Source organism: Nothobranchius furzeri, chromosome 11 (assembly GCF_043380555.1).
Source record: "Nothobranchius furzeri strain GRZ-AD chromosome 11, NfurGRZ-RIMD1, whole genome shotgun sequence".
Classification (NCBI taxonomy): domain Eukaryota; kingdom Metazoa; phylum Chordata; class Actinopteri; order Cyprinodontiformes; family Nothobranchiidae; genus Nothobranchius; species Nothobranchius furzeri.
Genome location: NC_091751.1, coordinates 52,865,891 through 52,879,866, shown reverse-complemented (window position 1 = coordinate 52,879,866; position 13,976 = coordinate 52,865,891). Strand labels below are relative to the sequence as shown.

The following is a 13,976-nucleotide window of genomic DNA, read 5'->3' as shown; positions in this document are numbered from 1 at the left end:
GTTTTGAGATTGCCTTTGTTTCATTTGTATTTTTTTTTATTCAATTTATAATGACACTTGACCCTAGCTGTTTTATGAATTTAATGTTTTTATTTAGAAATATGTGGAAAAAACTTGAACTTAAACATTTAAGCATTAAATATAATTTATGCTTTTGTTAAACTATATAGCCTATTAAACGTGTGTATAAAATCCCTCTTCCTTTCTGTTCTAGCGGCAAAGAATTAAAGAGCTAATCCTCAAACAACATTTACAGAGGACTGCCAGCCGACAGGAGAGGGGCCCTCAGGATCCTGCTGGTAACACAGCCCCAGGAACGCCACGACCCTGGCCCCAAGACGGCCCCAGCCAACAGGGCGAAATGTTCAACAGACCTCCTCCACCTTATCCCGGACCAGTCCCCATGAGAGGCCCGATGAGATTTCCTGGATCTTTTCCAGTGGATCAGCGTGTCTGTTTTTCTAACGAGGGGCAAATCCACCAGCCCCCACACCCTGGAGATCCTAATTTGAGGCATCAGGGACCACGGTTTGTGACACTTTTGCTTTACTGTATTTCATAGAACAGATCTTTACTGTTTCCTCTGTTTAAAGTCATTCCCAATCTTGTTTCAGGTTTGCATTTACGGCCGGTGTTCCAGGACCTCACGGGCCTCAAGAGTTCTTTCACAGAGGGGAGCACACGATGCAGAATGTCCCTCCTCAGATGAGATTGCCCCTGACTGCTGAAATGACAAAAGGCATGGGAGGAAACCCCATGGGGCTGCACCACAACTTCCCACCACGCAGCATGCCGGTGCAGCAACACAACATAATGGGCCAGCATTTTATCGAGCTGCGACACCGAGCGCCAGAAAACAGGCCGCGCATGCCGTTTCCACTCGGCAGCATGCAAGGAAACAATATCGACCCTAACCTGCTGGGCCAACGGCCTCCAGACTTTTCTGGACCACCTGATCCCAGGTTCTCGTTAAATCAGGGGCTTAAAATGGTCGACCCTAATGGTAGCCAGGCCGGCCACTTACACCTCTCTGCTAGCATGGACAATCTTCATCAACAAAGCCAGATGCCAGGAATCAGCCCTATAAAACAATCTCCATTGATGAGATCTATGAGCCAACCTGCTTCAAATGAGATCCAGAACATGGCAGCATCCATGATCCTCCCTGCTCCCTCTGTTGTGCAGACCGAGGCCATCTCAGTGGCAACCAGTGAAGCTATTGAAGAAAAGCTAGATGGAGAAGACTCGGCTGTCAAAGACCTTGAAGATGTGGAAGTGAAAGACCTTGTAGATGCTGACTTGGAAAACCTAAATTTGGATCCTGAGGATGGCAAAGACTTGGATCTAGAGACCAACGACCTGCACCTTGATGACTTTCTGAAATCTGGTAAATTTGACATCATTGCTTACACAGACCCCGACTCAGATGACATCAAAAAAGACATGTTTAATGAGGAGCTGGATCTTAGCGATCCAATGGATGATCACGCTGAAGCTGCAGACCTCAACAGACATCCAAACACGGTAAGTGAGTATTCATCAAGTTCTGCATCTTTGTCTGCAAACTCGGAAACTTCAGGTGAGCAAAATTCAGCTGAACTCAAGCCGGACGACCCTGGGATTCAAAACTCGGATTCTTTACCACTGAACCAGGAAATTAAAAAAGAGGTCAAAGACTGTCAGAGGCCACCTGAAGAGGTTGAGGAGCAAGCTTCTGACAATGCCTCAAACCAGCAGGGGGCGCTCTCTGACTCCACCCCAGTCCTGTCCAGTTTACTCATTAAGCAGCAGCCCGAGGAGTCATCATTAAATCCAATCATCGGACCTGTCAGTCAAGGAGGAAACCTCATGGCCCAGCAGAACCAAGTTACTGATACACCACATACCTCAGTGCTTACAGCGAGCCAAACACTAGGCGAAAACACCAACTCGGGTGATGTTTCTATGACTGCCTTTGGAGCCGACCAAGTGGGGCTGACCCCAGGAGTGGACCAGAGTGGTCTGAGCCAAGCCCAGCTGGCAGGGTTGAACCAGGCCGCGGGTCAGCTTAACCAACCGCGTCCTCTTTTGCTGGAGGAGCAGCCACTCCTAATTCAGGACCTCCTAGACCAGGAGAGACGGGAGCAACAGCAGCAGCGGCAGATGCAAGCTATGATACGACAGCGTTCCAGCGATGCTTTTTTCTCCAACATCGGTGAGGCTTTCAGGCCGTCGTCATGCATGTCACCCTTTTAAGACAGAATACAGATTGGTTATCTTACTGTTTGTCTTTGCAGATTTTGATGCCATCACTGACCCCATCATGAAAGCTAAAATGGTCGCCTTGAAAGGCATCAATAAAGTCATGGTTCAGAACAACATGGGAATGACTTCGATGGTGAACAGGTATGAACGTTTACAACTGAGATAATTACTTTAAGTCTAAAGAAAAATGTAATGTTTGTAGAGTGCGTTGGGTTGTTTATTTGCATTTAGACGTTTTATAATATTAATGTCTCCTAAATGTTTTGACAGGTTTCCACCTGGTTCCGGACCACCACCCTGTCCTGAAAGCACACCGCTCCCTCCACAAGTTGTTGGATCGGTAATCAATTTTTCTAAAGAAATGTGTCAAATATTTCAGTTACAAATGTGAAAAACACCTTACCAATTTCTTATTACCAGGATGGAAAATTAACACAAGTACCAAGGCCAAACCCTCCCAGCTTTGGACCAGGATTTGTCAGTAAGTTCTTCAAAGATTCTCTTGCAAGATTAGTTATGGCTGCAACTCTAAATATGTTGGTTTTTATGCTCTCAAGGTTGCTAAGAAAACATCCCTTCTCTTCTCTTAGATAATCCTCAGAGGGCTCAGTATGAGGAGTGGCTCCAGAAGACTCAGCAGCTACTTCAAATGCAGCAGAAGTTTCTGGAGGAGCAGATCGGCGCTCACAGGAAGTCTAAGAAAGCCCTGTCTGCCAAGCAGAGAACGGCTAAGAAGGCAGGCAGAGAGTTCCCTGAGGAGGATGCTGAGCAGCTCAAACATGTCACAGAGCAGCAGGGTGTAGTGCAGAAACAACTGGAGCAGGTGAGTGCATAGCCTGTCAGGCATGTGCACACTGGCTGCCCTAAACTCTAAATACTCTCTTGTTTTTTCATTTCCTATGAGTAAAAATTTAATTGTTAAAGAAGCCAAGACGAGGATTTTAAAATAACAAAAACTCAGTTCACTCTTCTCTGATTTAAAAAAAAATGTCTTTATTTTGGAGACGTTTTATTTTAGCATCTTTTTTTTTCCCATATCTCTGCATATGAAAATTATGGATGCAAGCGGTGTCGTTGAAATTCACCCTAAGCATTAAGTCTCAGCTATAGCTAGCTTCCTCAGTGTCTGATAGAAATCCATTGAAATTCACTCTTTGTAGAAATCGTTTTTCTTTTTTTCTCATTTTAGATCCGCAAGCAGCAGAAGGAGCATGCTGAGCTTATTGAGGAATACAGAGTAAAGCAGCAGCAGAACAATATGACACCGTTAATGCCGGGGATGCACCCAGTAACGGCTACTCCTGGCATGATGCCCAGTGGACCACCGATGGTACAGCCGCCCACGAATGCCATGATGCAGATTCCGCTTCACCCTGGCCAGCCTAACGCGCCTCCACGTATGCCCAATGCCCCTCCAGGCTGGCATCCTGGGCCTGCCATGCCTTTGGGTGGACCAGGAATGTCTCCCATAATGCCTCCTCAGGTCCCTGTTGGAAACTCAGCTCAGCCCTTTCAAATGCCATTGGGCAACGTCCCTCAGCACTCCCAAATGCCCGTGGAGCCCCAAGCACCGTCCGCTCCGCCAGGTGCCGTTAAAACCATGCAGCCAGCTGGTGTGAAGTTCGATGACAACAACCCGTTCAGCGAAGGTTTCCAGGAGCGTGAGAGAAGGGAGAGGCTGAGAGAGCAGCAGGAGAGACAGCGAGTGCAGCTGATGCAGGAAGTGGAACGCCAGAAAGCTCTGAAACATCGGATGGAAATGGAGCAGCAGGGAATGATGGCACCAGATGGAAGCATGGCACCACTCGCCCAGATGCCCTTTTTTAATTCGGAGCTGCCGCAGGACTTCATGCAGCCTCAGAGGACCCCTCTACAACAACCACAACAACTTGGACCAATGTTCCCCCAGCAGCAAGGCATGCAGCCTGGTATGGGCTCACCACCTGGAACATTCATTCAGGGTGACAGGAGAGCCATGATGGGGAATGGGATGATGCCGCCTGACATGGGGCCTGGCTTAGGGCCTGATAATGTTGCTCTGCAAGGGCCTAACTTTCCCCACGCTCAGCCAAGGCCTCGTCACTTCAGCGGACCAGGAATGATGGCTCAGATGCTCAACGACTGTCCCCCTTTTGGGGTGGATTCAGCGACTCCTCTACCATCCAACTTCCCAGGCTCGGGTCAGTCTCTTATTCAGCTCTACTCCAACATCATACCTGACGAGAAAGGAAAAAAGAAGAGAAACCGCAAGAAGAAGAAAGACGATGATGCTGATTCAGTCAAAACACCTTCCACTCCCCACTCGGACCTCACAGCTCCTCTAACACCTTGTGTCTCGGACACCTCCTCAACTCCTACCAGGAGCAACCACCTCTTTGGAGACCAGGACTTGTCCAGATCTCCTCTTCTGGGATCTTCCACCCCCAGTCATTCAGAACTTGAGAGGCAACTTTCTGGTGGACAACCCATTTCATCATTAGATACATCAAAAACTCTAGCTCAAGAGCATGAGAGGATCCTCAGTAACATAAAGCTCGAGCAGACCGAGGTTACCGAGTGTCACGGGCCAGGTCACGGTTCAGTCGGCTCTGAAATGAACTTCGTGAAGGAAGAAGGCAACAAGGGGGGCGTGTCTCCATTTCCTGAGCAAAGTCCAAACAAAGGGGAGGCTGGAAATGAGCTCCTGAAACACCTTCTAAAGAATAAGAGTACACCCCCGCATGGATTGTCCCAGCAGAGGTCAGAGGAGAGCCTGCGCGCACAGGAGGAGGAGTCCACAGACTGCAAAGCCTTGCTGCGGCAGAGCTCCATAGACAGCAATGGGGTCAGTAGTTGTTAGTTATACAGTTAGAGTAGTTGGAAGACACACTGTCATTAAATTGTTTCGTTGTGCTTCAGTAATATTTTGTTTTTGTTATTCTAACTGCAGGCGTACTCGGATGGAACCGCCGACTTTCCTGGACCTCTGCTCCCAGACCAAGAGAAGAAAAAAGGGAGAAACAAGAGACCACCCAAAGGAGGGGAGAAACCTGCCTCTCGCTACAAGAAGAGAAAGAAGGAAGGAGATGAGAGGCAGCTGATCCACTCGGGCACCGACTCTGTTATGACCCATATTAAACAGGTAAACTGTTTCTACAAGTTATGGAAGCATAAGAAAGCTTGCTCTTCAGTGCTAACACTTTCTAATCGTTTTCCTGTTTTTGACACAGCAACTCTCCCTGCTGCCCCTCATGGAGCCGTTGATCAGTGTAAACTTTGCTCACTTCGCTCCCTACGGCAGCGGCCAGCTCAACGGAGAAAACCTCTTGTCCGGTACTTTCGGCAGCGCCTCATTAGATGGAGTCTCAGATTATTACTCCCAACTGGCCTACAAGGTGAGGACTTCTTACACCACTGGGTTTGCATGTGAGTTATTCGTATGTGTGTGCTGACTTTGTATTGGTCTCATTTTTACAGCAGAGTAATTTAAGCAATCCTCCAACACCACCGGCATCTCTCCCCCCCACACCACCACCTGTAAATCGACAGAAAATGATCAACGGATTTGCGACAACAGAGGAGCTGGCTAGCAAAGCTGCGGCCATGGGTAAGCACTAACCTGGAGAAAACAAAACCTTCTCCAGAATATAGACATTATTTATTATCATATTAATGTTATTTTCTCCTTGATTAGTCTCCAAAGGCCTGGTGCCAAAGCCGCTACACGTCCCATTCAGGGCGGAGGAAGATCTACTAGCCAGGGCCATCGCCCAAGGTCCAAAAACAGTAGATGTTCCTGCTTCTCTTCCAACCCCTCCTCACAACAACCAGGAGGAGCTCAGGTAATGCTTAATAAGCCCCAAAACTACACAAGATTTAATTTAGTTGCTTGGTTTTGATTGTGTCGTGTCACGTTTGACAACAGTAACAGAGGACAGGAGCCTTGCAAGGACAGGGACACTCCCGACAGCTTCGTGCCGTCCTCGTCTCCCGAGAGCGTCGTTGGCATGGAGATCAGCCGCTACCCAGACCTCTCTCTGGTGAAGGAGGAGCCGCTGTCCCCATGTTTGTCTCCTGTCCTCCCCATGCTTCCTGCTCCTGGGAAAGGTGAGCGCTACATAACTCAACCATCCAGTCATAATTAATTAGAATTTATATAAATTATCATCATCATCTTTATTTATTTATCCGGGGAGGTAGTTATAGCCTAAAAGTGTGGCAGTTGTCTTTACATATTAGTTTGTCTGTAATTCTCCAGGATTGGAGATCAAACTGCCTGACATCAAGACTGAGCCTTCGTCCATGTTCTTTGGCTCCCCGTTTGGCCCCGTGCCAAATGATTCCAAACAAGGACTGGTTTCTGTAGCTATCACTCTCAGACCAGCTGCAGCTGAGGTAAGAACGCTGACGTGTACACCGAATGTAACTGTGTAAAACATAAGCTCCATCTCCTAAACTGTACATGTGTTTCAGAACATCACAGGTGTAGTGGCAGCCATTTCAGACCTGCTGTGTGTGAAGATCCCCAGCAGCTATGAAGTCAGCAGCACCCCAGACCGGCCCCCTCTGTCTATGGGTCCAAGAGTGGGTCCTAATGGTATGGAGCCCCGGCCCCCCATGCTCTTCCCTAGACAAGGAGAGACCGCAGGGCTTCACGGACAGATGATCCGACCCGGTGGACCGCAGGGACTCTTGCACCAGCAGGGACCTCATTTCCATTTCCAATCCAACAGCCCAGGTGAGGGAATACAACCGAATTAAACAAGAGCATCACTGATTTCCCCAAGTACCGTAACACAGCCTGTGATTAAAATGTCGTGCCTGATTTAAGCTGCATGTAATGACGACACATAAAAAAAAACATTGAAGGTTATCTCAGGGCTCCATATAGATCAAATTAAACCATCAGATGTCAAATGTTTACTGATCTATTGTCTTCATTTGCTGTCACTTTGAAATGAATATTTACTTTTGACTCATTTATGTTGCTTCTGGCTCAGTTGTAGCTCGAGGACCGAACTATAAGACCCCAGCCAGCCCTGGAAGTAAACCTCTGTGGTGCTGCCATTGTAAAGTGGTGGTTCTGGGAAATGGAGTTCAGAAAGCCATCAGAGACCTCCCAGCTCACATGAAGGTACCTGATGAGTTTTGAATTTCTTGTGCTGCATGACTGAGGTAGAACATGTTCCAGCTGGATGTCAGAAGTGGGATCTAAAGACTTTTTACTTAGAAACCAGCAGCAACATATAAATAATCGAGATTTTTTTTCTCTGATCATAATTGAAAAGCTCTACATCCAAAGCATCTTCAAAAATAATCAGATCCTATTTCAGATCTTTTTTTTTCCAGCATAGTTTTTAAAATGTTATTATTGATTTCCCTTTGGGAGTGCACATGAGCTGAAACGGGATGATTTACTCCAGATGCAGTAACACCTTATCTATGTATAGCTCTAGATCTGTTCATGTATTCATGCGTCTCATTCCTCTTTAGGAGTTCAAAGGTCGTTTTAGATCTGATGACAACCTGGTCTTCTGCAGTCACAGCTGTTGTCTTCTCTATTGCTCGTCATCACCGCTGCAATCCAAACCTTCAGCAGAAACAAAGGTGTGTTTCTTTGTGACCCACACAGAGGCAACAGACCACACAAGCCTAATGATTGTATTGTTTTATCCCATCTCTTAGGAATCCATGGCCCTTCTCCAGGCGGCTGAGCAAACAGAGAACCTTTGTAAGACTCAACACCCATACAATAACAACATGTCCTCCATGGGTGTCCACTGCCTGGCCCAGCTTCAGCCCAAACAGTCTCCCCCGTCCACCCCTCCCATCCCGTTCCCTATAGCGGGTGAGGCGCCCAAGACCGAGGCCAAATCTGATGCCCTCAAAGTCACGGTGAAGCTGAAGTCTCGGCCAAGGTCCCATGATGGTTGGCACCAGGGAAAGAGACAGAAAGGACTCCGCTGGAGGAAGTGGACCATTCAGGTGATGATGCCAAGAGCAAATTCCCAGCTTCCAGGAGAAGATGAAATTGACGAGCTGTTGAAGAAACTTGGTGCGTCGCTGCGCCCTCCACCGCTGCTTAGAGACAAGAGGCGCTGCAGTTTCTGCCACCAGTTTGGAGACGGGGTCACAGATGGTCCTGCTAGGCTGCTAAATCTGGACCTTGATGCATGGGTTCATCTAAACTGCGCTCTGTGGTCAACTGAAGTGTACGAGACTCAAGCAGGCGCCCTCATCAACGTGGAGCTGGCGCTGCGTCGTGGTCAAACGATACGCTGTGCCTATTGTCAGCAGACCGGCGCCACCAGCGGCTGCCACCGCCTGCGCTGTACCAACATCTACCATTTCACCTGTGCTCTGCAAGCACAGTGCACCTTCTTCAAGGACAAAACCATGCTGTGTCATGCCCACCGGCCTCGAGGGACAGCGGGGCACGTGTTGGAGCACGAGCTGCGTTGCTTCGCCGTGTTCCGGCGCGTCTATGTTCAAAGAGATGAAGTGCGTCAGATTGCCACTGCAGTGCAGCAGTCTGAGTTGGGTTATACATTCCGGGTGGGAAGCCTGGTGTTGCATGCAATCGGCCAGCTAACTCCAGAACAAATGCTAGCCTTCCATTCGCCATCTGCCATCTTTCCAGTCGGCTACGAGGCCTGTCGCATTTACTGGAGCATGCGCCACGTCAGCCACCGTTGTCGCTACGTCTGTTCTGTTGAAGATGGAGACGGGCTTCCAGAGTTCACCATCAGAGTCATTGAACAGGGCTACCAAGACCTGGTTCTGACAGACACCTCTCCTAAAGGTGATCCTTTAAAAAAGAAAGAAAATTTGTTTTTATGGTTTTCTAGCTGCTTTTTCTAGATTTTTAACCACCTTGTGTGCATTTGTTGTTTGAATTAGGAGTGTGGGATAAGGTTTTAGGCCCAGTTGCTGAGAAAAGAGCCGAAACGGCCACTTTGAGGCTCTTTCCTGTGTATCTGAAAGGAGAGGATCTGTTCGGGCTCACAGTCCCCGCTGTCACCAAGATCACTGAATCGGTCTGTATCTCCTTTGAGAAAGTTAGAAGAGCTCAAAACATTGGTCAGTTTCTGAACTAAGTTCTGTATTTCTTTCCTCCAGCTCCCAGGTGTGGAGGCCTGCGACAGGTACTCGTTCCGTTATGGACGTAACCCTCTGGTGGAGCTTCCCCTCATGTTCAATCCAGCTGGTTGTGCTCGAGCAGAGCCAAGAACTAACTCTTCCTGCACCTCACTGGTCATAAGGTAAGCAGTCGCTTCTATCCATCCATCTATTTTCGGCCGCTTATCCGGAGTCGGGTCGCCGAGGCAGCAGTTTAAGCAGGGAGGCCCAGACTTCCCTTTTCCCCAGCCACTTGGGCCAGCTCCTCTGGGGGAATCCTAAGGCGTTCCCTGGCCAGCTGAGAGAGGTGTCCTGGGTCTTCCTTGAGGTCTTCCGGTTGGATGTGCCCAGAAAACCTCACCTAAGAGGCAACTAGGAGGCATCCTAACTAGATGCCCAATCCACTTCAACTGGCTCCTCTCAATTATTTTTCCCTCATTCGTGAACAAGACCCAGAGATACTTTAACTCCTCCACTTGGGACAGGACCTCATCCCTGAAGACATTTTACCCTTTTCCAACTCAAGACCATGGTCTCGGATTTAGAGAAGCTGATTTTCATCCCAACTGCTTCACACTAGGCTTCGAACCACTCCAGTGAGAGCCAGAGATCACGTTCTGATGAAGCCAACAGGACCACATCATCTGCAAAAGCAGTGACCCAATCCTCAGGCCAAGAACACAGATCCCCTCAACACCTTGGCTGTGCCCAGAAATCCTGTCCATAAAAGTTAGGAACACAATCGGTGACAAAGGGCAGCCACGACAGAGTCCAACTCTCACCAGAAACAAGCCCAACTTACTGCCGGCAATGTGGACCAAGCTGTGACACCACCTAAGAGCCCTTATCAGAGGGCCTGGTACCCCATACTCCAGAAGTATCCCCCAGAGGACCCCCGAGGGACGCGGTCAAACGCCTTCTCCAAATCCACAAAACACATTTAAATTGGTTGGGCGAACTCCCACACACCCTCCAGGATCCCCCTAAGGGTATAGAGCTGGTCCAGTGTTCCACGGCCAGGACGAAAACCACATTGCTCCTCCTGAATCTGAGGTTCAACAATCTGATGGACCCTCCTCTTCAGAACCTCTGAATAGACCTTACCAGGGAGGCTCAGGAGTGTGATCCCCCTTTTTAACTAGTGGGACCACCATCCCAGTCTGTCAGTCCTGTGGAACTGCCCCTGATGTCCACGCAATATTGCAGTCGCTTCCATCATATTAAAATTATACTGTTGATTTTACAATTTTCCTTCTTACTTCTTTTCATAATTTAGACCTCAGCCTCAGGTGGTGTCCGGCAGCAGTGCTAGGTCTAACCAGAATGTGGCTCCAGGAGAAGGAAGCGTTCCTCACAACAAGCCTCCCGTCGTCCACCCCAGGTCCTCCCAGTACCGCTGGATGAAGAGCGAGTGGAGAGGAAATGTCTACCTGGGCCGCTCCCGTATCCAGGTGAGTCCAGGACAGATTGATGAAACTTGTGGTTTCTTTTTCCAGAATGAAATTCTGCTAATTGGGATTCATCCACAGGGCTTGGGGCTGTTTGCTGCCAGAGACCTTGAAAAGCAAACCATGGCGATTGAGTACATCGGAACGGTCCTCCGAAATGAGGTTGCCATCAGAAAGGAGAAGATTTATAGAGCTCAGGTATTTCTCTTTTACTTTTAAAATGTTTTTTTTTTCTTTTTTAAGGCTTTTTATAAAATTTAAAGCATGCAATTTGTCGTTCCCTCCTCGCAGAACCGAGAGGTGTTCATGTTCCGCATCGACAGCGAGCATGTCGTCGACGCCACTCAGAGTGGAGGGCTTGCAAGGTACTCCGAAAATCAGTAAAACTTTCAATATATCAGTGTAACTCGGTAAACAGAAAACATATACTGCTGCCTTTCATTCAGTCCGGGGTAAAAGTAAGCACAGTAATCACTAGTTTTTAAAAAAAATCTTCTTTTTTGTTTGTTTTTAGATATATCAATCACTCTTGTGCTCCTAACTGCGTTGCCGAGGTGGTAACATTTGAACGAGGTTACAAAATCATCATCAGCTGCATTCGAAGAGTTGAGAAAAGAGAGGAGGTGAGTGTCTCGCTTTTCTTAGGACTTTGTTCCCAAACTTGTGACGGGGATGCTCAGTAACGGATCTTTCTGGCCTCTCTTCCAGCTGTGTTTTGACTATCAGTTTGACACCGCCGAGGGTCAGCACAAGATCGCTTGCCATTGCAAAGCTGCAGAGTGCAGGAAGTGGATTAACTGAGCTAAACAAGAAACCTAAAAGCATTCCTTCATTGGAGCGAAGACGGGAAAATGAACAGACTTCACAACTGGAGTCTTTTTAAGAAATCACCTTTTGCAGAGTCGCTGCATTTACTGGTTGGTTTATCAAGATCATGAGATGAAAAGGGATGGAAGTTTTAACACCGTAGCAGGATGTGACTTGTGCCATATGGGGGTGCGGTTTACGCACCGCCTCCCGCCGTCTGTATGTATCTGCGTGTTTGTTTGGTGTACATGGGGTGCAGAATCCACCAGCGAATGAGAAAGCACTGTGCAGGGTGCGGCCTTATTGCTTCCTAAGGGCAGGCCCTTTTGTTATATACTAATGTATACCGCTTGACTAAATGTAGACATCACTGAATGAGGAATGTACAGCAATGAAATACCGTGAAGGGAATATTAACTTGCACTAAAAAAACCACAGAAAAACACAAAAAAAAACACACGAAAACTTTTAAATACTTGATTCCATGAGTCAGTTTTATCCTAGGTCTCTGTCATGTGATTTGTGTGGAATTGGAGAGCTTTTGTATTTATTACTGAGTGAATGAATTTTATTCTTTAAAATGACGAGATTGAGTTAAAAGAAGGCTCTTGTTTTTGAAGATGGAAGAAGAATTGCTGTTACTTTTGTATAAATGTACATAAAGAAAACTATAGGAATAACTGACCAAATACTACCTTAACCTTCTTGATGTTTTTGGTGTTTTTAAAACAGTTTTTTTTTTGTTTTTATTTGTCATTGAAATTTATTTAAGATGGACGTTATTTCAGTTTTTGAGAGTATATATTATGATTATCCTGTACAGAATTTGTAATATAACCACAATAATTCACACAAAGTATTTTTGTTGTATTAAAAGTAAGGTATTGTAGCGTAGTGTTTTTTGTGACTGACACATACTCTGACCACTCAAATGAACTATTTTTGTTGACTAACAACGGTTACAGAATACGACTAAAAAGGACTCTTAGATGCTGAGAGGTCTGCGTGCTGTTCTTCAGGTTTGATTTTAAAGAACTGTGAATTAGGTTTTGAAACCCAAAAACAAACTTTTTAAACTTTGTATTTTAAACAAGAACAGCAACCTGTTTAGTTTTTGTTTTCCACATTTATTTTTCACAAAAAAGGTGCAAAACATCTAATTATGTACTAGATGAACCCGTGTGCGACAGAAAGAATTGTATGTGAAACTGTAGGTGGTTCAGAAATGGCATTCTGCTTAATCAAAAATATTTCCTATACTGACACTTCACAAGTCACGTTGCTTAGAAACTCCAGAGTTTTTGCGTGCACAATTTCAAGTGGACTGTAACATTTTGCAGACAGTCTTAGAACTTGTAATGTATATGGCATGTATTTTTTTAAACTTTCCGAAGACTCAATTGTATATATTTTCTCAATGAATGGTTGTAACAAAATTGTTTCTTGGATATTTTTCTTCTCTTGTACGATACATCATCCTGCCAGTGTGTTTGTGCTACATTTTCTTGGTCGTGTAAAGTAGTCGGATTACTTTTCTTGTATTCCTTCTCCCTGTTTTTTTTTTTTCTGTTTATTTTTGAAAATGCCTTTTGAAATGTACAGAGTATGAGGTTTGGAGTTTGTGGAGTTGAATTTAGAAACATTTACAAAAATAAACTATTTTACATGTTAGTAAGTTGTGTGTTTTAGCACAAGTTCTCTTATATAGGAAGGAATTGGTACCACTTTACAATTAGGGTCCCCATATATGTGGCTACTAAATAAGTTAAAGAGCTAGTCACCCCCAACTCAACTGATTTTTCTGATAAACTATAAATGAGCATGTAATTGTGCTGTAGACACACATTTGGTTCTTTAATGCATCTTAGTTCAAATTTAAATATTCTGCCTAAAACTATCAGTGTTACACCGTCTTCAGGTAAAAATTCTGCACTGCATTAGAATTTAAATTTGCAATCGCTATTGGCTAAGAGGTACACTATGATGTTAGCTGGAACATTATGATGTCACCATGTCCTTGTGAGCCTGTGTGTGTATTTGTTAGCGGCTCCGCCCTCTCGGCCTGACAGGCAACAGCATTTGTTGCATTTTTCAAACAGGAAGTGGGAGTAGAGTGAGACTCTGGTAGGGGGTGACTTGCTCTTTAAATAAAGGGTCCTTTATTGTAAAGTGTTACCGAAAACAGTTTTCTTTTCAACCTTAAAGCATAATAAAAAAGTATTATTTATTCAAACAGTGTTACAAATTAATTAATCATGCCCATTAAAAAATAATTTTATCACATCAGACTTAAACTTGATGAGTCCACGTTATCTGCTTTTTTATAGGTTAAGGGATAAAAAGTGCTGGAAAACTCAACATTTTCTAAACAAAAACTTC

At 45.9% G+C, this 13,976-nt stretch overlaps 1 protein-coding gene across 7 annotated transcripts in view; it reads left to right on the top strand.

Moving 5' to 3' along the window:
* kmt2cb (lysine (K)-specific methyltransferase 2Cb) overlaps nucleotides 1-12,155 on the top strand; it is a 98,982-nt gene extending 86,827 nt beyond the window's left edge. For all 7 annotated transcript variants that reach the window (XM_070556093.1, XM_015956868.3, XM_015956870.3 and 4 more), the window contains 24 exons: nucleotides 215-528; nucleotides 615-2,194; nucleotides 2,277-2,385; nucleotides 2,515-2,584; nucleotides 2,665-2,725; nucleotides 2,835-3,067; nucleotides 3,434-5,068; nucleotides 5,174-5,365; nucleotides 5,454-5,618; nucleotides 5,701-5,830; nucleotides 5,918-6,065; nucleotides 6,149-6,330; nucleotides 6,482-6,618; nucleotides 6,697-6,961; nucleotides 7,224-7,357; nucleotides 7,717-7,830; nucleotides 7,909-9,025; nucleotides 9,124-9,260; nucleotides 9,343-9,485; nucleotides 10,619-10,793; nucleotides 10,872-10,988; nucleotides 11,082-11,155; nucleotides 11,305-11,413; nucleotides 11,499-12,155. In XM_070556093.1, the coding sequence (XP_070412194.1) occupies nucleotides 215-528; nucleotides 615-2,194; nucleotides 2,277-2,385; nucleotides 2,515-2,584; nucleotides 2,665-2,725; nucleotides 2,835-3,067; nucleotides 3,434-5,068; nucleotides 5,174-5,365; nucleotides 5,454-5,618; nucleotides 5,701-5,830; nucleotides 5,918-6,065; nucleotides 6,149-6,330; nucleotides 6,482-6,618; nucleotides 6,697-6,961; nucleotides 7,224-7,357; nucleotides 7,717-7,830; nucleotides 7,909-9,025; nucleotides 9,124-9,260; nucleotides 9,343-9,485; nucleotides 10,619-10,793; nucleotides 10,872-10,988; nucleotides 11,082-11,155; nucleotides 11,305-11,413; nucleotides 11,499-11,591 (7,434 nt within the window). In that variant the 3' untranslated portion in view covers nucleotides 11,592-12,155. The remainder of the gene's footprint in view (nucleotides 1-214; nucleotides 529-614; nucleotides 2,195-2,276; nucleotides 2,386-2,514; nucleotides 2,585-2,664; nucleotides 2,726-2,834; nucleotides 3,068-3,433; nucleotides 5,069-5,173; nucleotides 5,366-5,453; nucleotides 5,619-5,700; nucleotides 5,831-5,917; nucleotides 6,066-6,148; nucleotides 6,331-6,481; nucleotides 6,619-6,696; nucleotides 6,962-7,223; nucleotides 7,358-7,716; nucleotides 7,831-7,908; nucleotides 9,026-9,123; nucleotides 9,261-9,342; nucleotides 9,486-10,618; nucleotides 10,794-10,871; nucleotides 10,989-11,081; nucleotides 11,156-11,304; nucleotides 11,414-11,498) is intronic.
* Nucleotides 12,156-13,976: the final 1,821 nt, after the last annotated feature.